We start from the raw sequence: 22,963 nt of genomic DNA, 5'->3' as shown, positions 1-22,963 counted from the left end.
GACAACATTCAATCTTGTTTAGCGACCTGTAATTTCCAGTGCTTCTAAACACTGCACAGACAGAATTATTGGGAACTGCTGGAAAACAAGAGACTTAGAGCTTTTTATTACTGTACATATGCTATCAAACAGAATTGGTATATTGTGTTTTATTCCCTGGTCCTGATGAAATGACCATGGGAAAATGACTTTTTATCTGCTTCTCCCAGGCTTTGCTTCTGTTGCTGTATAAGTAATATGTTTTTAGGACTTTTATTCTTGTTGGATCTGCAGAACTAAGACAGTTCTCAAACAGTGAGCTGGACACTTTCCGAGCTTGCATGCCATGAGCAGAAGATTTCGTGGAGTTCCAAATGAAGCCTTTATAACTGGCAATGTCAAAGCCAGAAAGAATCCAGATGACTTTTTAAACTAAAGGTTGTACTTGCAGGGCTGGCAGAAAACAAATGTTTTAATATATCAAAGTGGATTTGAAAAGTGCTACAGAAATAAAGGTGTGACCTTGACATACTGCCTTGCCATCGCATTTTACAATACAGCCATGCTTTATGTAGATCCTTTCTTCCTTTAATTTTCCATCTTCCTTCTTCTAGCCTACACATTCCTTAGACTATTTTAAGATTACTCCTACCATCTGTCAACATTGGCTTATATTGCAGATCCCGAGATACTCTCTTTTAAGAACCAGTGAAATTTTCATTCGAAATTAGGTTGTGATGCAATTTCTCTGGTTTTTTTTGTCTTTTATCCTTCTTTTAATTTCTTTTTTAAAATACCTAAATAATGCAGCTAACAGTTTTTAATGTGTTTAATGTTTTTAGCTTTAGTGGAAATTTCTAATATGTCTTCTTCTGAGATAATATTCTCATTTCACTTAAACATTTCAATTTTAAAAGAATTGAAGTCTCCTCCATTTTCACAGTTCTAGTTAGTGTATAACTCACATAAACTAACACATCTTGCCAGCACTATCCCTAAAGATATATAACATACACATATATACCTAAGATAATACTGGAAACAAGGCATCACAGCTTCTTGGAATAGCAACACTGCAAAGTATTAAAACCAGACTGATTTAGGAGATAAGATCACGGTAGCTTCTGGGCTAAGAGAGTCTACTTACTTTATTATACTTAATGGACAAATTCTGGGTCTTACCTTAGACAATGTTCCCATGGGGTAATATGTAAGGACTCTTCTGTGTCTATTTAGACAGCTGTGGACCCCAGCTACCTCCTAATGAAATCAGGGAGCTCAGTAACTCAGCAGGGAATAGGCTGAGGCACTGGGCGCTACTGAAGTATCTTTCATAATATGTTTTCTTATTTCTCCATTTTTTTCAAATAAAACAAGAATAGTCACTATACAAAGCAGAAAATAGAATGGCTTAACTAAGAAAAAGATGAACATTGTAAAGTTTACTCTGAGTTTCTTACTATGCGTCTATATAATACACAATACCACAAAAAACTCCCCATACCAACCAAAAACCCAGCAACTTGCACACATTTTACCATAGCACTACACACACACACAAAAAAAAAAAGCTATTTTTACAGCTATTCCTGTGAGTTCCAGGAAAATCATGGATTTCTTTTACAGAACATAGAAAAGTGATAGCAACAGAAGATACTAAATTATTTTCTCAACTTCATTTTTTGACTCCTGGTTTGTTTTGATCTTTGCCTTGCCAGAGATTTTGTCTTGAAAGTGTATCAAAAGAATCTGTAAGTGTCTCTGTTAAACTGACATACGCATCCAGGTCCATAAATGCGGGACAGTGAAACCATTTCAGAATGCAGGTCCATCAGCAAGTAGCATTGTAAAATAAGTCTATGGAAGCATTCATTTTACGTCATTAATTTTGACATGGTCTCTTCAGACCAGGAAAGCCCAAACAATAAAAGTCATACTGTAGGCAGGAATTTTCCACACTTGCAACTAAAGATTTTTTAGGTAGATAAAATCAGTGAAGGAGTAAGTAAGATTGTAAGACCTATGGAGAGCTCAGGAAATAAAACAAATGCAGACTATTTAGTACAGTCTCTTTGAGAAACTCTTGTGACTGTCCTAAGTATTTTGTTCAGTTCAGAAAGTTGTACTGGATTGACCAAACTTCTGCAATTATGAAGAGATGTAAAGCAAAGCTTGCAGTTTGAAGACAGTAACAGCAAGATTTTGTGGCCACATTCTTTTCTACCTATGGAAAGATTTGCTTGGTTCTTTCCCTCTGTTGGGGAAAACCCTCAGTTAATCCTCTTGTGAAGATCTGATGGAACATCAGTACTAACTGCTTATTTCCTTCTTTCTTTTTTTTTTTTAATTAAAAAATAAAATTTTAAAAAAAGGCTTTTCTCTCTGAATAGATACTTAGACCCAGCTCAGAACATTTTGTTATACTCCTCTGTATTTGTCAGCTGATCTGCTTTGGTTCAAAGAGCTGAAAGATGTGAAGACTCCGGAAAAATGTGATTTTATTGTTTTTGTTTTGTGCCTTTCTTTCAGGAATGGCTTCAAATAGTGTGATGGATTGGAATAACTTCTCTCCAGAACTGCTCTGTGTTGCCTTCATGATTGGAAAAGCTCATAAAAAGAGAATGAAAGATGGTACATCCTTCTTTGGGTTAAGACCTTTGAAGATAGGTGCTTGTTTAAGTTTCTTTGCTGCTTTTCTTCTTGCACAATATCAACCATTCCAGTCTTCCTGTGGTCGGAGACATTGTGTTATCTGAGAGAGACTCTTATGCCTTATTAATGACCCACTCAGAATCATGAAATCACAGAATCACAGAATATGCCCTGTTGAAAGGGACCCACAAGGATCATTGAGTCCAATTCCTAGACCTGCACAGGACCATCCCCAAGAGTCCCACACACCATGTGCCCAAGAGTATCATCTAAATGCTTTTTGAACTATGTCAGACTTGGTGCTGTGACCACTTCCCTGGGGAGCCTGTTCCAGTGCCCAACTATCCTCTGAGTGGGGAACCTCTTTTAATATCCAACCTAAACCTATCCTGGCACAACTTTATGCAGTTCCCTCAGGTCCTGTCACTGGTCACCACAGAGAAGAGATCAGTGCCTGTCCCTCCTGTCCCCTCACAGGGAAGTGGTAAACTGCAATGGGGTCTCCCCTCAGTCTCCTCCAGGCTGAACAGACCAAGCGACCTCAGCAGCTCCTCCTACAGTTTCCCCTCAAGGTTCTTCAGCATCTTGCATGATCAGCTCATGTTTACAGCAGCTCAGGAAAGGCTAGAAAGCACATAAGGGCTTTCAGTGTTGATACTGATTGCTCAGGTAATCCATCATGATACAACCATACCTCTTTTGTCTCTAGAACAGTGTTAATTGACACTTGCAAAAGTAGTGGAGAAAATACAAGAAAGCTAGTTCAGCTGCCCAAGTTGGAGCTATTCCTACGTAACAGCCATTTGAACTGACTTAGACTGTAAACTGGACTTCTATCTGTTGCCATCTGATGTTTTCAGGATCTTCAGAGGTGCTGCAGCCAATGGATTCTCATGCTATGCTAAAGGTCCCTTTGAGAAGCTGCTGCAGACAGGTACTTCATACCATCCTTGGATTTTTAAGAAGGATGAGCATTGCAAACAGGGCAAGAGTCTTTTTCCATCATCCTCTCTGCCTCCTGAGCATGAGCCTCTGAACATGGTCCATTGCTTCTATCAAAACCACTCACAGCCTGGGGCCTGCAGCCCAAATAGCCATGCAGAAGCTGCTCTTTCAAGCAGAAAACAGAATATTTCACTGCCTCAGTAAACTGCAACAGGGTTGCACAAGAGACTCACATCTCTCTGTAGAAGAGGAAGAAAAGGCTGCTGCTGCACTTACTGGAACTAATCTGAATCCTGAAAAATAGACTGATGAAGGGAAGCAGATTTAATTCCAGCTGAAACAAGCAAAGAAATCCATCAGGGACCAGATAAGAATCATTTAAATTACTTCCTATGGATACAATCTATGAGATGACAGTGGGGAGACTTGGAAAAGTGTTAATACTTTTGTCATGAAAGTCACAACTAGACTATTTCTGTGGGGGTGAGCAGCCTGCTGACTGACAGAAGAAGTCTTTCTCTTCTATAAGAGAAATAACACTTATATCAAGTACTGGGTGAGGACTGAAGAGAACTGAAACATGGAGACTCTGTGGTTGCCATTTCTACCTCCTGGTGTGTGTTTCCTTTTTTTTTTCTACTGAGCAATGGGGAAAATAAATTTAATTATATATTGTGTCAGATGCTAATGCAGCCTACTTAGGAAATGCCCTAGATTCTATTTTTTTTTTCCTTTATGTCAGCTGATTTTATTTTTCAGCAAATGAACCAACTTACAGGTACTTTAAAATACCCAGGGAACAGTGTCAGACTGTGAAATTATGAAAATTGAAAATTATAATAATTCTCAGTTTACTGTTTGTATTTTTGACAGTATCAATGTTAAAGAAGAATGAAGGTATCACAAAGAGAAAACACCAATGTAAAGACAGGGAGATCATTTACCAGCTACTGTCATGGGCAAAAGAGACTTGACTTGGGAAATTTAATTTAATTCATTGTCAATTAGCATAAATATTTCATTATTGCTTTAGGTTTGCAGAAATAAAAAAGGACAGATGTTTAAAACATCTATCCTCCCCTTTTGCAAGCTCAAATTTATCTGCACTGCTAGATCCAACTCTCCCCAGTTCTCAGGCTTTACTCCAGACCCCTCTCTTCCCCTCTTGTCACTGCTGCAGGTTACACCCAGTCTCTTCAGTGAGCCAATATGCAGCACAGGTGTTCATGTGTAGCATTTTTTCAGTGCTGCTCCCTTTTTCTCCACTTTCTCCCGTGCTCTAGTGTGGGTCCTTGACAGGCTGTAGTCCATTCAGGAAATCACCAGTGTGGACTTACCCATGGGCTGTAGTCCTTTCGAGGGATGTCCCTGTTCTACCATGGTACTCTATGGGCCACAGTCCCTTTGGGGATGTGCCTTCTCCAACATAGTGTGCCTCCAGCTCCTCTGACCTTGCTGTCCCCTCTGTTTGTCATTCTTCTGTTCTCTTCTCTCTGGCATTTTCTGCCCTTTCTTAAATATATTTTCACAGAGGTGCTTCAAGATTGATCTATAGTCGTAGCTGTGTCCTGAAGTGGACCTGTTGCAGAAAGTTGTGTCCAGCAAAAAGTAGCCTCTCATCTGTTCTCACTGAGGCCACTCTACAGCTTCCCTACTAGCAGAGTATTATAATTTATACCCAGTAAAATTAGCTACATGCTGTTTGCATAAAATGATATGGTCTTCTCTAAACATGGGATTATCAGAAGTCAGTTTCATGGACTGTGATAGCTGACAAGGTCTTGATCACATATTTAAATTGGAACAATGTTATGTCAGTGTTGATGGTTTCTAAGAGTCATATGAGCCTATTGACATGGTAAGTCACAGTAACTGCACCTACAACTAAAGAAAGCAATTGCAAAAATTTGTGTTTCGAAATAACAGGTTCTTTAAAGAATGTTTAATAAAAATCATACTAAAATATTAAAACCAGTTTATATGAAGGACAAACAGAACAGAAGATATTTCCTCAGTAGCCATTTTGGGCTTTGGTGACCTTCCAAGTCCAAAAAAAACCCTCCAAGTACTATTTCTACTATTCCTCCCAACATCAACACCCAGCACTTTAAGTGGGAAGACTCACTCACTGTATACAAAAGCATGCTATGTGAACAGAAACCATGACCAGTAATGATGTGATCCCAAGGTATGCAAAGGGAAAGGAACTGGATTGCTTCATATATACCTTTTTCATTTCCCGCTCCTTTCATCTATGTTCATAGCAAACTGCCACAAAGAAAACAGCTGAAAAATTGAGCTGCTAAAGGTGAAAGGGCAAATACTTGAGAGTAGGAAAGAGCAGAGAAATAAAGTAGAAATATGACTTGGAAATGTCATATATATGAAGTAGAAAACAGACACTGCAAATAAATTGAATATGAAGTAGGGTATTGTTCTAAGATCAATCACTCTGCTAACAATGAAACACTTACTCCTTCAGCTGCTTAGTTAGCTTGACAACCTGAGAGGCCAATGACATACACGTCTCCACAACTACTAAGTAGCGGGAACACATGGTATGCCCCTGTCGCTCAGCACTTTGTGAGGGTTTCTCTCCCACGTGGTTTTGCATGGTGACATTTGCTCCATATTCAACCAATGTCTGTAAAAACATAAAAGGGAACAGTGACATCTTTAAGTATAAGTCTCTGCTGTGACTTCTAATCATCACAAGAATGGCTGGATGCAAAACACTCCTGAATAAAATGCCTGAAAATGTTAGTCTGAGCCAGTAATTTTTAAAATTCAGTCACTGACAAGCCTGTATGCAGCTTGAACTCAAACCACATACCGCTAAAATCTACCCCTTAGTGCAACAATAACATAGAAGAGTGAGCTGTGGTTCAGAAGAGCTATAAAAATATTATATTATTTCTTCCTCTCCCCTTGCACTTCTACGCAATTAATTTTTCTGCTCATTTGTTTACGCAGCATAGTACCACTTGTAGCATTCATAAAGTGAGTGAGATCATCAGATGAAAACAGAGGACTTTCATTAGGTCACCTATTAATTCTCTCCTGCACCACAGTAATAATGCATTACAGAAAATGGTGATAACTTTACACATAGCAGACCTAGAAAAGAAGACACAGGCAAGTGCAATTCAAAGGACATCAGTTCTAGATAACATCAGGGTCCAGAGCAGTGTGCCAGTCAGTTTATAGTGGGTGGTGATGAGTGTAATGGTTTACCAGGTCTAGTAGCTGCTCTTGGGATCTGCACACCTTAGAATCTTTTGGGAATGTCACTGCTACAGTATTTGCTGACTCCTTTTGTGGTTTACCTCTCAGTTTCTTACCACAGCAGAATCCCTACATTTAAAACACTCAGTAGAGCAGTCTCAGTGTCCTGGTTCCTTAGCTAAGTGATGTTTGGATATGAAAGACAAGGCAGATACTTTAGGTCAGACAGGCACAAATTTCTTATTGCAGAAAAAGATCTGCACAATGATTTTATCAATCTGGTGGGAGTTTTGGTTTCTTAATGATGAAAGAAGTCTCACTGCTTTGCACTTGCTTGGCTACTCCCTATTTTCTCTTGAAGACATACTGAAATATGGGTCAGCTTTTAGTCCGTAAGAAAAATTATGCCTTATATTCTGATGTATATCCCCATGTTACTCACAGTACTATCAGAGAAGATTAGGTTGTTGCTGGAGAACCATCCGGGTTGTGAGCATGACATTTGAGTTACTTTGGGACTTGAATACAGAGCATTCTAAAAGCATAAGAAGTTGTGTCAGGCTGACTCAAGACACACAATAACTGAAGCAAGAATTGAGGCCAAGTCTTCACTCTTTATAATCTGTTTGTGATAATCAGTGTTACATAGTATTTGGATTACTGAAGAACACAGAATAGGACCTAAATGTTCTCAGCAACGCTCTGACACACACTGATCATTGAACTCAGGAAAATTTCTGAGCAACATCATAATACACCCAAAAACTACAGCTTATTAACATTATACATACACAGGCAGAAGAGCTGAGCTCTTGCTTGAGTTATCTAAGCAGAGCTGGTAAGCCACTGATGATTAGAGTGACCTTCTGACCACAGACAGCAGGCACAGCGATCTGAGAAAGAAGAATGCTGGTCTGCCTGGTCTGCTAAAACCACACAGAAAGGAAAGCTATGAACACTCTTGCACTATATCTCATGTGTTTAATTTATCAAGAAAGAAAATAAGGGAGGGAGAGTTATGACCTTGCAAAAAGTAATCTTATAGTTAGGAACATGACAGCAGTGTCATTTGCTCATAAACACGGTGAATGAGAGCTCCAGGGAATCACTGAAAGACTGTGACTCTCCATTTTTATGCTGCTGCTTATAATTTCCTTGTCTCCTCATTGACTTTTTTCTTCTTACCAGATTATTCACTGTACATTGTTTTAAATTAGAGTATAAGCTTATTGCGCAGAGGGCTTATTTTGTTTCACAGCACAACAAAATATCAGCTACACTTAAGACTGTGAGGTGTTAGTGAAGCGACATTAACTAACATTGCGTATTTTTATCATCATTAAATATTTTCATGACTTATTTCTCATGGCTTCAACACAAAGCACTTGCTGATTTGTATATTTATCTAAAATATAATAGTCCTCAGAATTCTAAGGCATTTATTAAGGTTCATTCCTCACAGGAAAAAAAGGGCTAGTCCGTTTTTGGTTTATTTTTATTCATGAGAACAGCCTGTAGATGTCACCACTCTGTTCAAAATCATCTACAATCACTTCTTTTTCAAATGCATTGTACATCTCAGTGAGGCACTGTTGAGATAGTAACCCTAAACACACACTGTATAGCAACCCTAAGTACACCCTCTATCACAATGGTACTCCCTGATAATAAATCATTAACATTTCTTCTATCCATTTTTTTCCCATCTGATCATAGTCATTGTCTACAGTACAATAATAAAATCACTAGATGCAGAATGGATGTGATGATTTGTTTACGTTATTCTCATACAAGTTTCTACAATGTCTATTCCTCTCATCTTAAAAAAAAAAAAAAGACACACCCCCTTAATGAGAAAATGCAGAGATGGTCATGTCCTCCAAATCTATTTCATTGTCTTCTTTTCAAGTCTATTCATTCAGCTCAGCTATGACCTGTTTTTCTTTTTTATTATGTGAAACTCTCAAACTGGCTTTTATGGAGTTATGTCTTCTCTGTGTCCAGATCTATAAATAGATTGCTATATTAATAATAATAATAATAATCATCATCAACATAATCAGCAGCTCTGAAGCTTCTTACAGACTAGCGGTATTTCTTTTAGGGTTGGACTAATACAAATCTTCTGTACTTGCAGTGGCCTAAAAGGTTATGTGGATCAGTTCGTATGTGGTAACACGACTAGTACGTTTACTGATATATATCTGAGTCTTTTGACTCTGAGAATTACTGCTCCTTTTTAGACATGTCTTCCTCCCTAATGTGGGAGAGAACTTTAATTTTTATTTTTTGCCTTTCTGCCAAGTGGTTATTTACTCTTTTATCTGTTCTTCTCCAGTGAGTAATTTGTTTATCAAATACCTTTCTGCAATTTCCTGGAATAATTTTATTATTATTTCTTCTCCAAATAGTTTTCACTCAAAGTGGCCACAACACAAATACGGAAATGTACTCCTGTGGCTCTAGTAAATTTGATGGACAGGGAGTATGTCTGCAATTCAACACAGAGTTAAGTTGCTTCAGTTTCAACCATTTACCAGCTGTCCTGATCAGCAAGGGAGGTCCCTATGACTGGAAGTTGCCAAACGTGGCACCCATCTATAAGAAGGGTGGGAAACAGGATCCAGGGAACCATAGGCCTGTCAGCGCAACCTCAGTGCCAAGGAAGTTCATGGAGTAGATTGTCTTGACTGTCACCATGCAACAAGTACGGGACAACCAGGGGATCTTGCCCAGTCAATGAGTTTATGAAAGCAGGTCCTACTTGACAGACCTGATCTTCTGCGACAAAGGGATGAGTAAAAGGTTGTGCATGACATCTACCCAGACTTTAGTAAAACATTTGACACTGTTTTCCAGAGCATTCTCCTGGAGAAATGGCTTCCCATGGTATGAGTGGGTGTACTGTTCATGGGGTGATAAACTGGTTGGATGGCAGAGCCCTGAGCACGGTGGTGAATGGAGTTACCACCAGTTACCAGCTGGTGGCTGGTCACTAGTGGGGCTCCTCAGGGCTCAGTATTGGGGGCAGTCCTGTTTCATATAACTGACAACATGGACAAGGAGATCGAGTGCACCTTCAGTAAGCTCACAGATGACACCAGGTTGGGTGGGAGTGTTGATCTTCTTGAGGGCAGGAAGGCTCTGCAGAGGAATCTGGACAGGTTGGATTGAAGGGATGAGGCCAGTTGTATGAGATTCAACAAGGCCAAATGTCAGGTCCTGCACTTGGGCCCCAACAACCCCATGCAGTGTGACAGGATTGGAGCGGAGTGTCTGGAAAGCTGCCTAGGGTGCTGGTTGACAGCCATCTGAACATGAGCCAGCAGTGTGCCCAGGTGGCCAAGAAGGCCAATGGTATTCTGGCTTGTATGAGCAATACTGTGGCCAGCAGGACTGGGGAACTGACGGTCCCTTTGTACTGGGCACTGGTGAGGCTGCACCTTAAATCCTGTGTTTAGTTTTGGGCTCTTCACTACAAGAAAGACATTGAGGTGCTGGAGTGAGTCCAGAGAAGGGGAACAGAGCTGTGGAAGTCTCATGAGGAGCATCTGAGGGAGCTGAGATTGTTTAGCCTGGAGAAAAGGAGACTGAGGAGAGACCTATCACTCTTCACAACTACCTGAAAGGCGGCTGTTGTGAGACGGGGGTTGGCCTCTTCTCCCAGGTAACAAGTAACAGGACAAGAGGAAATTGCCGCAAGGTGCACCAGGGGAGGTTTAGATTAGATACTAGGGGGAAAAAAATCACAAAAAGGGTTGTTAAGCATTGGAACAGACTGCTCAGGGAAGTGGCGGAGCCACCATCCCTAGAAGTGTTCCAAAACTGTGTGGATATGGCACTCGAACACATGGTTTAATGGTGAACATGGTGGTGGTGCCAGTTTGAAGGTTGGACTTGAGGATCTCAAAGTATTTCCCAACCTTAATGATTTTCTGGTTCTATGATTCTATGACCTAGCCATCCAGTTTAACCCTATGACTTTTTTTGGTATGTCTGCATTGAACATCGGTACTGGACAGAGGTATCCAAACTGGTTTATTCAGATCTGACTCCCAGAAGTATCGTAGATGTGTAAGCCTTTTTCAGCCAGATAAATTACCATTTTAAGCACCTCTATAAAACAGAACTATATTGCTTTCAGTGGCCAAGATGATTCCCTGAGAATTAGTTAGAAATTAGCATCACTCTACATTGTTTAGCATAGATTCATTCAAAGATGACAAATCTGAAAAGGATGGCTTACTCAAGGTGTAAATCCTTCAACAAACTTATCTGTTACACTTCTCCTAAGCTGGAGAACTACAACTACTCAATGAGAAAAGAAACAGAAGGAAAATATCAGAACAGTAAGAAGAGTACACATACCTGCACTCTCTGCCCTTTTGTAACACAAAAACATACACACTAGATGCTTATGCATAAATAATATAATCATGCTTTCATCTTGCAATACAACATTTATTTTAGACTTGCAACAGCATAATTGAGAATAGAATAAAAAACTTGGAGCTTTTCAGTATTCCAGGTTGACTCCTACTGGTCTAAAATTTGTCCTTCTAGTATATTTTAATATACCAATAATTATTCCCACTTAGATCTCTCATAATAAGTTTTGGTTGCTGTCATTCAAGCTTGATGTTTAGAGGTGTCTGATATAACTACCACTCTACCTGTATGCATCCTAGATAGCCATGTTGAGCAGCTATGTGAACAGCAGTATTTCCATCCTGGTCAACTTCATCCAGTGAAATCCCTTGTTCTTGCATAAACTGAAGAAGCCATAGAAGGATTTTCTCCTAGGGGAAGGGGGAAAGAAATGTCACAAAAGATAAGAAATAACAGAAAGCTAAATTATATACTAGAGGAATACTGGTATTGCCATCTGTTACTATTACTACCCATTAATTCCTTGTTTTCAGTGTCTCTTAACTTTGTAGGACTTAGCGCATCATGGGTCTCTAGTTTGGGGTTTTTTTGTTGGTGGGTTTTTTCCCCAAAGGAAATAAGCTGAAATACTTTATTTTATAAAAATATATAATAGCAAAAATATGAGTGCTGTAACAAATTCTGAGAAATTGTACGCAAAGAGCATGCCTGCCTCTGTGTTGATCACGAAATATGGGGCAGAACAACCCACAATTCAATTTGAAAATCAGCTTGTGAAATTTGGTCAAAGTTCACAAGCCTCTTTGGAAAATTAAAACAGCAGTATGCTTAGATCACAGAGCTGAGCAGTTGGATTCTTCAAATCTCTAGCCGCTTCCCAGCTCTGGGTGGTTGTGCTAGAGGAGAAGCAACACAACTAAACACGGGAAATCTTGCTAGCCTAAGATCTCAGTGTATTGACTAATGGGTCATTTGTATGTCCTGTATGTTGGGAAGGATGGGGAGACTTGGACTCCAAAAATTTTCAAGTGAAAGTCTGGAAGTCAAAACTGAGGTACGAACTTAATTTTGTACAAACGTCACTTTTTCTGTGTGTGTATACAGTTGTAATACACATTTATCTGGATATCCTTTTCTAACAATGGATAGCTTATAAAAGTGCATGAAGCTTATCTCATATCTTATTTTCCCCAGCAGGTTTATTTGGAAAAAATTTCTTCTCTCTAGGAACTTTCCATGCCTCTCCAGATTAAATTTCATTTTGCCTTACCGAATATGAATCACATTGAAAATCTAGAATAAATCTATAGATTACATAGAAAAGTGAGATCCATTAAAGGATAGCTGACTACAGCTTATTCCCAGTTTTTGCACCTGAATAGCTGAAAGAACAAACTACCTCCTAGCTTAAAATTCTTTTCTGTAAACATGTATTTTTTAGTATCTTCCATTTATATCAATCGTGTAATACTGACACAAGTTGTAGATCAAAAGGGCTGTGTGGATTCTATTGTTGAGGTAAATGCAGACTTAACCTGCAGCACCTCAGTAGCTTCAGTGACGCATAAGTACGTAACCACCCACAGTTAGATAAAAGCAAAGGTCTCTAAAAGCAAAGTGTATCTAAATAAAACAGTATTGGAAGCATGTAGAGGACTCTGAGTAGGAAAGAGGTAAAAAAAGAAAAAGAATAAAAATGAGGAAAGAAAATTCTAGAAAGGTTGGGTATAAAACAATTTTTTTTGTATAAAACTACCACAGATATTTTAATCTCAATGAAAAGGGGAGGAATTGCCAGACTCTTCCAGGGCTATTCCAAATGATTCTGCCCATTCAAACACCTGGATTTCTGCTTACTATTTCAGAGAGCTAGTCTGTCTGGCAAGTATCTTCCTCATATCTTCATTTTAACAGCAATTTTGTTTTTATTACAGGGTGAAGGCATAGGTGTTTTTACTTCTCCTTGACTGAATGCCCAATACAGATGACAGACAGCATGGAGAGATGACTTCAGATCACGTATCCCTTTAAAAATATTCTTGAGCAGTTTCACAATATGTCGGTGATGTTGGCCAGAAATGAAGAAGGATTATACTACTCCTGTGAATTGCCTTTATGTTTTAATAATTAAAAGAAAAATATTTTAGCAAAACTCCTCTGCAGAACTGGAAGACAACTACAGCTTTGAAATCATATATTTCTTTGGAATGTAATAGGGACCAGAACGTCAAGCATGTTCTGTAATTTTACAATCACAATCAGCATGGAGCAAATGATGCTTTCTATAAATTTATCTTGTCAATGTGGAAATCAAGTGCCTGGATGGCTATAGTCAATCATCTGTACTTACAACTATCTGTGCATCAAGAGATCACAGGCACAAAGTCATAGTCCTACTCAAACTCTTTGTGTTTCTCTCAAATGAGTACATTTCTTAGCAAATTTATCCTTGACCAAAAAAACCCCAGGAAAACAAATATTTTTTTCACATACAACTAGGGAAAATGAAAACATCATACATCAAAATATACCACATATCGCTATACTAACACTCAGGTTGCAAGAAAACTGTTCCCCGGAGAAGGTTCACAGTCATCAATGCAATTTATTCAGACAAAATGAAGGATAATAAGAAAATTGTTGAGATGAAGACAATGAAAAATAATAACTTTTTTGTTATTTTACAACAGCAATTGATAAATACTAATGAATTATTCAATATACCTGGTATTTTTAATTCCTACTATGATCTTATGTTGTAGCAGTCACTAACATCCCTCTAGCATATTCTAGACCTACAATAATTCAAACATGCCTATAAAAAGATTCTGGGAAAATTTGGGACAGGTTGCAGACTTTGGTTTCATCAGTTGGCTTTTGGAGAAGAAAGTACAACTAACAAAGACCACTTAAATCATTACATGGTCAACAAAGGTAAGGATTAGCGTGGTGAAGAGAACCGACTCTACAGCTACCCTAGCCCCATCATTTGATGTTAATTAAATAAGCTGTCCTTCCAGTATCCGTTCACAGCAGAAGAGTGGGAGTCAGTGAAAACAACATATTACCCTTGGAAAAATGACATTAGGCAGGCAGGCAAACATCCTGAGGTGCAAAATAAGGTATTTTTTTAGGCATCTGTGTATCTGAATGTCATATACTGCTTTCCACTGTGCTCTCCAGCACTGCATTAGCATCAGCTTGTGCATGGGATCCCTTCTAGGTCCTCAGTCATGCTTTAGGCTGTTTCCCTAATGTCCCCCTAGATTCTCTGGAGCTCAGAAGCCACAGAACTCTGGCATTTCCCACCCTCCACCTCTTACCTTTGCAGTCCATACTACCACAACACCCCTGTTGGAAAGAAACTGGAGCCCTGTGAAACTCTTAATCGGAACTAGGACAATAGGTACCTAGGACTGCACCACCATCTTCCTGTGACATGGTGATTGTGCCAGGCATGTCGTATGCTGTGTACCCATGACTTATGCCCAGCATGAAGAGGCCTGTCAACAATCATGGTTTCTTCTTGCATAATCTCATGCTTAAAGAAACCCTTGCTAAGAGGTGTGCTGACTAGGCTACACGTCGACTTTAAGCTTTTGTGCTCTTCCGTCAGATTGACTTATGTAGTCCCTCTCTCATTGGAAAAATATAAGACTGCTGACATGTCTTTGGAGTCAGGCCATGACACCAAAACCATATGGTTTGATGACCTTTAACACAGGAGCTTTGCTATGAACTCCGCTTTGCTGCCCATTCTAAATCATAATTGTTGAAGAAAATATGGTGTGCCTAAAATGCCTGGGGAAACAATGGATGGACTGACTCTTTTACAAAATGATTCAATAGCAGGTCTTCCTTGTAAAAATATTATTCTTGTAACTCTGCCAAGACCAGTGTTTACACGGATTATCTCCTGTGTAAGTAATGGTAAAATAAATTAAAGCTTCAAGGATAGTGCCAACTAAGCATTTAAATTTCTCAAAGTTTTTTTCTTCTTAACACAGTTGGGTAATATAGTCTGGTATTCCTTCAGCCCCAACATTCCCTCATGTTTGCAGATTGTTTATGGAATATGAAAAAAAGATAACTGACATTACATGTGAACTTTTTTTGGCATTCAGCTAACTAAAAATTTGGCAGCAATTTATGTATCACCTTTTCAAATTTCATTGGTGGTTGACTGTAGCTGGTGTTTCTCAACCAGCAGAGCTTCCGTTCTGCTTTGAAAAGAATCTAGATAAAGTGTGTCAGATCTGTTTCTGGCAGTAGACAGCATAGCTCACTGAAAAAAACCCAAAGCTTCAATGGATTTAGTTTATATAAATATCTCTAGAGATGAAGATAAAATTAGGCTAATCAAGTGAAGATATGAATTTAAGTTCACATGCAACTTTCTCTCTCAAACTTTTTCTTCCCAGTAGCAAGCACGCTTTTCTTGAATCAGTTCTGATCTGGCTCACAGCTTTCCTATATTCAGTGCTGTGTTTACAGGCCAAACTTGGAAAGCAGGACACCATCAATCTGTATATCTGGCAGGGTCCTAACTTGCACCAGTAACATCTGCATAGTAGGTGAGTGGAGAAAAGGCAAAGGAAGTCTTTGCACAGCATGAAAACAAGGGACTCTGTGTGTTTATGGAAACAGCAGGAGAAAGGGTAGACTTCCAGTTCCATAGCCTTACAAACCTGCTTCTTTCTTTCCCCTACAGTAAATTCGTGCTTGGAGAGTAGCAGTTAACAGCAGAAATAGCCACAATAATTGTATGGCATTGAATGAGACAATCACACTTGCACAGGAAAGAATGATTTTCTTAGCAGTTATATTTTGCTTGTTCTCTCTCAGTAAGATTAAAACGCATTAGCACAAAACCAGTGGGATTTGGTGTCCCTGCCCATGGCAGGAGTGTTGGAACCAGATGATTTTTAAGGTCCCCACTATTCCATGATTCTATGATTTATCTTTAATGTCTGTTGAAGAAAGTCTGGGACAAAGTTGTCCATCTGTCAAAGACATTAAAGAAGAATAATCAATCATTATTCCTTGCACAGTAGATCCTGGAGAAGGTCCTTTGAAGAGGGGTTATTGCATTGTCTACTTAGGAAAAAACAGACTTTGTGGGAAGAGAATGTAGTATAATTAAGTGGCATATATGTTCCTCCAGACGTTACTAAAGCACTAGAATGCTGTACTTCAGTGGTTTCTTTTTATTATATTTATAGATAAGTTAGGTGTGAAACAGGATTGATTTACAACATATTTATGTATGTAGTGCTCAATAAAAGTGGCTAGAGCCAGACAGATGATGTTCAAGTTTCACCACACTTCACTTCCAATATGCTGAATTCTTAAATTACCACAATTTGCAAATTTTTTTTGAGAACAGACTCTCCTGAAAAGATAATATGAACTATCCCAATATATTTGTTGCTTAGCTAATCTTCCTAGATGTTCTTGGTTGGCCTAATATGCCAGTTAATCTTCTCCTAGCCATCAGTCAAAGCTAAAACAAACAAACAAAAAACTTAAGAGAGAAAACATTGAAAAAAATTACACAGATTAAGTAAGGAAAGATTTTGCTATGTTTGATCTAATTCAGAACACCTGCAATTAAAAGTCACAGAATGATACACATGCTTTAAATTAAAATTATTATATGAGCATCTAAATAATCTCTTTGAAAAAGTAAATGAAAGTCATACCTGGCCATAGCAACCTGCATAATGAATAAGGCTTGGGTGGTCTTTTGAGCAACTGAGTTCTGCAATAGCTTCTGTTTCACTCACCATCCATCGAACACACTCCAGTTGACCATTCTAAACAAGTAAAAAAAAATTTCAGTTCCAGCTGTTTCCACCCTAAACACATCTACTAAACAGGGAAAAGCTTATCAAAATTATTAAAAAGTTATGAATTTCCCGTTCACTTAAAAACATGTTCTTTTGTCTGCTTTTACGTTACGCGTTTTGATCTGGCTGTCCCAGACCAAGTACAGTTTGGCAATTGATTACAGTGAAAGGGGCAATGTGAAAGTGTCAGTCTAATAGGATTGCGGTACCACAATAGGTACCACAATCTGGTACCTACTCTCAGATTGTTCAGAGAGAAACCATAGTTCTGTTTCCATCACTTGTACAGCAAGGTTCAATGACAAAATGAGATTATTTGCTGGAGTAGAATGAAGAATCTACCTAGAAACCCAAGTTTTCATTGAACACCAATTAAATGCATGCCTCTTAAATTATTCTTACATATGTAGTAGCTGAATGCCTAAACCTCATGGATTAGGACCTCTGCCCAACAGGCACTCTACAAACACAAATTAAGGAGATGGTTCTTCACCTGAACACCTTTTACAGCCTCGTCTCAAGATTCTCAAGCTGCTATGCACACTCCTAGTAGTTTGCAAGTTACTATGAAGTAGGATGTAGATACTGTGGACACATTAACATTTTCTTCACAGCATGCTCGCAGCCCAGTGTAAAGGCAAGAATTTGTCAGCTCCTCTTCCTGCAGCCCCTTTTCAGCAACAGTATGTTGGTAAATGCAGTTTGGCATGACCTATGTTGTGGCCTGCTCTTACTGACGTTTTTCAACTCATACGTTCATAAAGGTTTATATTCTAAAGGATAGCTGAGACAAGAATTTCAGTTGCTCAGTCAAAACCTCACAAAGGTCAACATACATAACAGAAAAAAGTGGTTTGTGTGCATAAGATAGATAAAGCGATAAACAGAAAGAAATAAATATTCATTTCAAGTTTCAATTTCATTTTATAAAAGCACAGAAAAGAATGTAGCGCATGTTCACCAATACAAAATTATGGGAAAAATAAATATTGAAATAAAATTAATTTGATATCTCTTATTCCTTCCATGTGTAATGTATGCACACAAATACAAAAATACACACTATTTTACTTTACTTACTTTGTCTCAATTTCAGCAATGAAGTAAAACTATGAACTACTTGTATTCTTTTTATCACACTAGAAAAATCCTCCTCCTCACATCTGGGTTCAGATATAAGTATGAATAACTAATAATTTTTTAATTTTGTTTTCCTTTGTATCACAACTGAATAAAATATTTTTGTATTTTTAAAATTAAAGAATTAATAAAATTAAGTACCTGCTAAAGTAAGATAATTTTGCTAATGTGGAAAGGATTTCTCCAGAGTTAGTTAAAATAAACTATCAGTATCAAACTTGACATCCACAAGTCCATGGGCCCTGATGGGATGTACCCACAAGTGCTGAGAGAGCTGGCAGACACCATAGTGATAATCCAAAAACTGGGGAGATCAGGAGAGGTGCCCGAGGACTGTAAGAAACCAAATGTCATCCAGTCATCAAAAACAGCAAGAAGGAAGACCTAGGGTACTACAGTCCAGTTGGCCTCACCTCAATCCCTGGAAAGGTGATGGAATGACTCATATTGGAGGCCATCTCTAGGCATATGAAAGACAAAAATTTGATCAGAAGTAGTCCATACGGATTCACTAAAGGGAAATAATTCTTGACCAACCTGATTGCCTTCTACAATGGGACAACTGGATGGACAGATGAAGGGAGGGCAGTGGATGTTGTCTACCTCAACTTCAGCAAGGCTTTTGACACTGTCTCTCACAACATCCTCACAGGCAAACTCAGAAAGCACAGGCTGGATGAGTGGATGGTGAGGTGGATTAAGAACTGACTCACAGTGGGTCTCAGAGGGTTCTGATGTAACTACCAGTGTTACTATGGAGCCCAGTATTGTTTAACGTATCCCTCAATGACCTGAAGGGGCAGATGCCTCCTCAGCAAGTTTGCTGATGACACAAAGCTAGAAGGAGTGGTCGATACCCCAGAAGGTTGTGCAGCCCTTCAGGAGGACCTGGATAGGTTAGAGATGTGGGCAGTGCAGAACCTTCTGAAATTCAGTGAAGGCACATGCAGGTCCTGCACCTGGGGAAGAATAACCCCACCATATAGGCTGGGAGCCGATCTCTGGGAAAGTAACTCTGTGGAGAAGTACCTGGGGGTCCTGGTGGACAACAAGCCGTCCATGAGCCAGCAGTCTGTCCTCATGGCCAAGAAGGCCAATACTATCCTGGGATGCAATAGGAAGGGCAATGCCAACAGATGGAGGGAGGTGATCCTGCCCCTCTACTCAGTCCTAGTGAGGCCACGTCTGGAGTACTGTGTCCAGTTCTGGGCTCCTCAGTACAAGAGAGAATGGAGCTCCTGGAGTGGGTCCAGCAGAGAGCTATGATGATTATTAGGTGGTGATTAGGGGACTGGAGCCCCTCTCATAGGAGGAGAGGGTGAGGGAGCAGAAGAAGTGAGGTTTAGCCAGAAGAAAAAAGAACTGAGAGGGGGCTTCATAAATGTCTCTAAGTATCTGCAGGGAGGGTGCTGACAGGATGGAGCCAGGTTCTTCTCAGTGGTGCCAAGCAATAGGATGAGAGGCAACAGGCAAAAACTGGAACACAGAAAGTTCCACCTGAACAATGTGGAATATCTTTGCTGTGAGGGTGACTGAGCACTGGAAAATGCTGCCCAGAGAGAGGTTATGGAGTCTCCTCTGTGGATATATTCAAAACACAGGAGCAGGGAAGTTGGATTAGGTGACCTCCAGTGGTCCCTTGTAACCTTAAACATTCTCTGATTCAGTGATTCTGTACTATAACAGTGTGATTGGCCACAACATTCCACTCCATTTTCTGTCTCTACCTCATAGTTAGAGGTCAGAAAGAGGTCTTGAAGCAAAATAATTAGTTTTCATTAATTCATTCCTAATTGGGATATGTTACCATCAGTAAATTGTTGAAATTCTCTTCCATGGAAGTTTATGTTATCCATTCTGATAGTCATCACTCCTGTGGAAAACCGGCGTACACCCCACATAGTATAACATTATGGGAGTTACAATGGCAAGAAGAATAAATCCCATTTTATCAGTGTTGAAAAACACTCTGGAAGAAAGGATCAAGAGCTATAAAGTTTAGTTATGCCAGATTACTTAAAGGCTCTTACAAAACTTTGTGATGACTCAGGACAAGTCCAGTCATGCAGGACATCATTAGAAATACTTGGGCCTGAGCAGTAGAAATACTTGGTTCCTCACTTAAGTGAAGAACTCCATCACATTTACACAATTTTCTGTGAATGTCAAAGTATGCTCAAGTATTCTTGAAAGTAAAGGAACCAATTATTCAATAAGCCAACCTTTCTGGAGAAACAGACAAAAGGTTTTATTGGCTTATAAATATACCTACTATATGCCTAGCTTGAAAAAAAAACAAGAAAGAAAAAAATTTTCAACTAAAAATTTGGACTTTAGATTGGCGGACTGCAACTACTCAGTTTGACATGGGCCAAGATATAACAGCATCTCATTAGCACAACTACACATCAGTTTAATTTTCTATTCATATGGTTTGATCCATAAAAATAAAAAAACCCAACCCTGAAACCTGCACCAGATCATCGAAATGCCACCTCAAAAATGCAAAACTGCAGGTAGGAATCCACCAGTCCTTCCTCAGTTTCCAAATTTTTCCCAAGAAGCAAATAATAATAAAACCCCCAAAGAAACAGATACTCTTGTATTATATTTCACCCCTGTCCTTCTTTATTCTCAAGGTTAAACGGAATGACATTCAACCATTCAGTCTCACTTACTAAAGAACCAGAAGTACTATGGTTAAATCATCAGTCGTCCTGTACATGACTGTGTTTTATTTTAGTATAGTAACAGCATGAATTTTCATATTTTTCTATATAATACGTTTTCCTGTAAACTTTGACATTACTTTTTGCAGATTTTAACAGATCATTCTCTAACATGTACATTTTAACTTTGATGCAATTGTTCTAGACAGCCAAGAATTGTCATCTCCAGATGTTTTTATGCTTTGTAAACATGTTTTCACACTTGTTTTATAGGATTGTACCAGTATTTTTAAAAAATCAAGAAACTGCTATGCTCCCTAAAGAAACAACTGAATCTGAGTTAAATGAAAGCTGCTTAAAATGTGACAAATATTCTTTAAAGTCAGTTGACTTACTTAAATATTAATGTATATGCGTTGACAACAACATACAAATTTTCAATGTTAGACATTGGATATTGTATCCTGTATAGTAATCCATTTTAATTTGCTTATGCAGTACCAGTCAATGGCTTTTTTTGTTCTCACTTAAAATGCTTGAAAAATAACATCCTGCTGGATGCCTTTCCTACTGCCATCACAGGAGGAAACTAAATGACCTTTATGTCTCATTACAGTAGAGAAAGAGACTGTTACCTTTATTGCTAATCCAGCTGGAGTTAGCTGTTCAATGTTTCGCTCGTTCAGACAGTCTTCACCCATCAAAGAAGTGAGATGCTGCAGGCATTCTGCATGTCCCTTTGATGCTGCTACATGCAACAGATTGTTGTCACATTCATCATGGATCTTATCCAGATTATCTGCTGCTAAATGAGGCTGTTAAAAAAAGTAGTATGTTAGTTACAACTAAGGATAAAATGATACATTTAGCCTCACAGCCCTAGACAGAAGTAAAATACAAAGAGGTTTCCCTATAGGCAAGTTCTTTTTTAAGTCAAAACCCAGAGGTTTTCCTTTCACTATACAGAACTTGGCTACTATTAGCAACAGGAGAGAGGTGGGACTCTCACTGGCTTGACTGACTGTGTAGTTTCTCTCTTTCTCATGCAATTGTCATACAACGGTGTAAGATCTTAAATGGCTTTAAGTCTTTGCACTAGTTTGGTCAATGAGGTAGTTGAAAAAATACCCACATTTTCATAATTTCTGGGGTTTTTTTATAGCACTATATTGATGAGTAATTAAACAGAAAACATCCATGATTTCTGAAAAAAGTAGTAGCTTGTGTTAAGGACAATGTAAAATGTAGTTAAAACGTGTGGCAGAAGATTTTCAGCTTCTTTCCATGAAAAAAAGAGTTGGAATATTTACTCGAAGTTCTACATAACCATGACGTAAGACATTATTTCAACTAATTTTAATTTAGAGACAAAACATTTGGATTGAGAAACTCCAAAAGCAAAACAAAGGATGGAAGACATAGTTAAGGAGTAGCAATAACTAAGTTCCTAGAGTTGTGCAGACTTGTCAGAGTATTGTTCAATGAGTCTACTTCATTCAGAGGTTTTGACCTGTTCGGAAAGAATATATATTTTCTTTCCATCTACCTATTTACTATAACCTCTTTTTTTTTCCCCCACCCTATTTCAGGGTGAATTTAACTTGCTTTTATTTCTTAATGAGCAATCTAATAGTCTCTTCTGCCTCCATCTAGTTTTGAATATCTTCCTTTGTTCTTGCTTCTTTGTTAAAAGCATGCCTTTCTGCTTGAGCTAGACTGGTAAACAGAGAAGCTAAACAAAAATCTAACAAAAACAGTTCTCACACATACACTGTTCCTCCACCAGCTGTTCTGTGTGGAAATCACATGCTCTGCACCATTGTGCTAGCTTGTAACTAGTTACTTTGGAAACCACCATTGACAGTGCCTGATCACAGCACTAGAATTTACTAAAAAAAATTCATATGGGTCAGAGGCCAACAAAGCTTTAGAGAAAGCTCCTGCGTGAGAATGCTGCTGCAACAAGACAGCGTAAACACTCCTGAATAATAATCAGAATACAATAGAAGCCCCTCCGTTCCTATCATCAACCTCTAAATAACAACCAAGGTAAATCAGCAATAATTGAGCAAAGTGACCCACAAATGTTGTGAAAGCAAAACTCAAGTTGATATT

At 38.7% G+C, this 22,963-nt stretch overlaps 1 protein-coding gene across 5 annotated transcripts in view; it reads right to left on the bottom strand.

The window, feature by feature from the left end:
• Positions 1 to 22,963, bottom strand: part of LOC113982264 (synuclein alpha interacting protein) — a 93,455-nt gene that overhangs the window by 11,633 nt on the left and 58,859 nt on the right. For all 5 annotated transcript variants that reach the window (XR_005564249.1, XM_027710313.2, XM_027710317.2 and 2 more), the window contains exons 5-8: positions 21,484 to 21,663; positions 16,893 to 17,006; positions 11,475 to 11,600; positions 6,051 to 6,220 (exon numbers count right to left, since the gene is read on the bottom strand). Coding sequence is in view for 4 of the 5 variants with exons in the window: in XM_027710313.2 (XP_027566114.1) it covers positions 6,051 to 6,220; positions 11,475 to 11,600; positions 16,893 to 17,006; positions 21,484 to 21,663 (590 nt within the window). In the remaining variant the exon portion in view is untranslated. The remainder of the gene's footprint in view (positions 1 to 6,050; positions 6,221 to 11,474; positions 11,601 to 16,892; positions 17,007 to 21,483; positions 21,664 to 22,963) is intronic.

Source organism: Pipra filicauda, unplaced genomic scaffold (genome assembly GCF_003945595.2).
Source record: "Pipra filicauda isolate LSUMZ 115617 unplaced genomic scaffold, ASM394559v2 scaffold29_size4552773_pilon, whole genome shotgun sequence".
NCBI lineage: Eukaryota > Metazoa > Chordata > Aves > Passeriformes > Pipridae > Pipra > Pipra filicauda.
The sequence above is the reverse complement of the archived record's forward strand: the minus strand, read 5'-3'. Positions and strand labels throughout refer to the sequence as shown.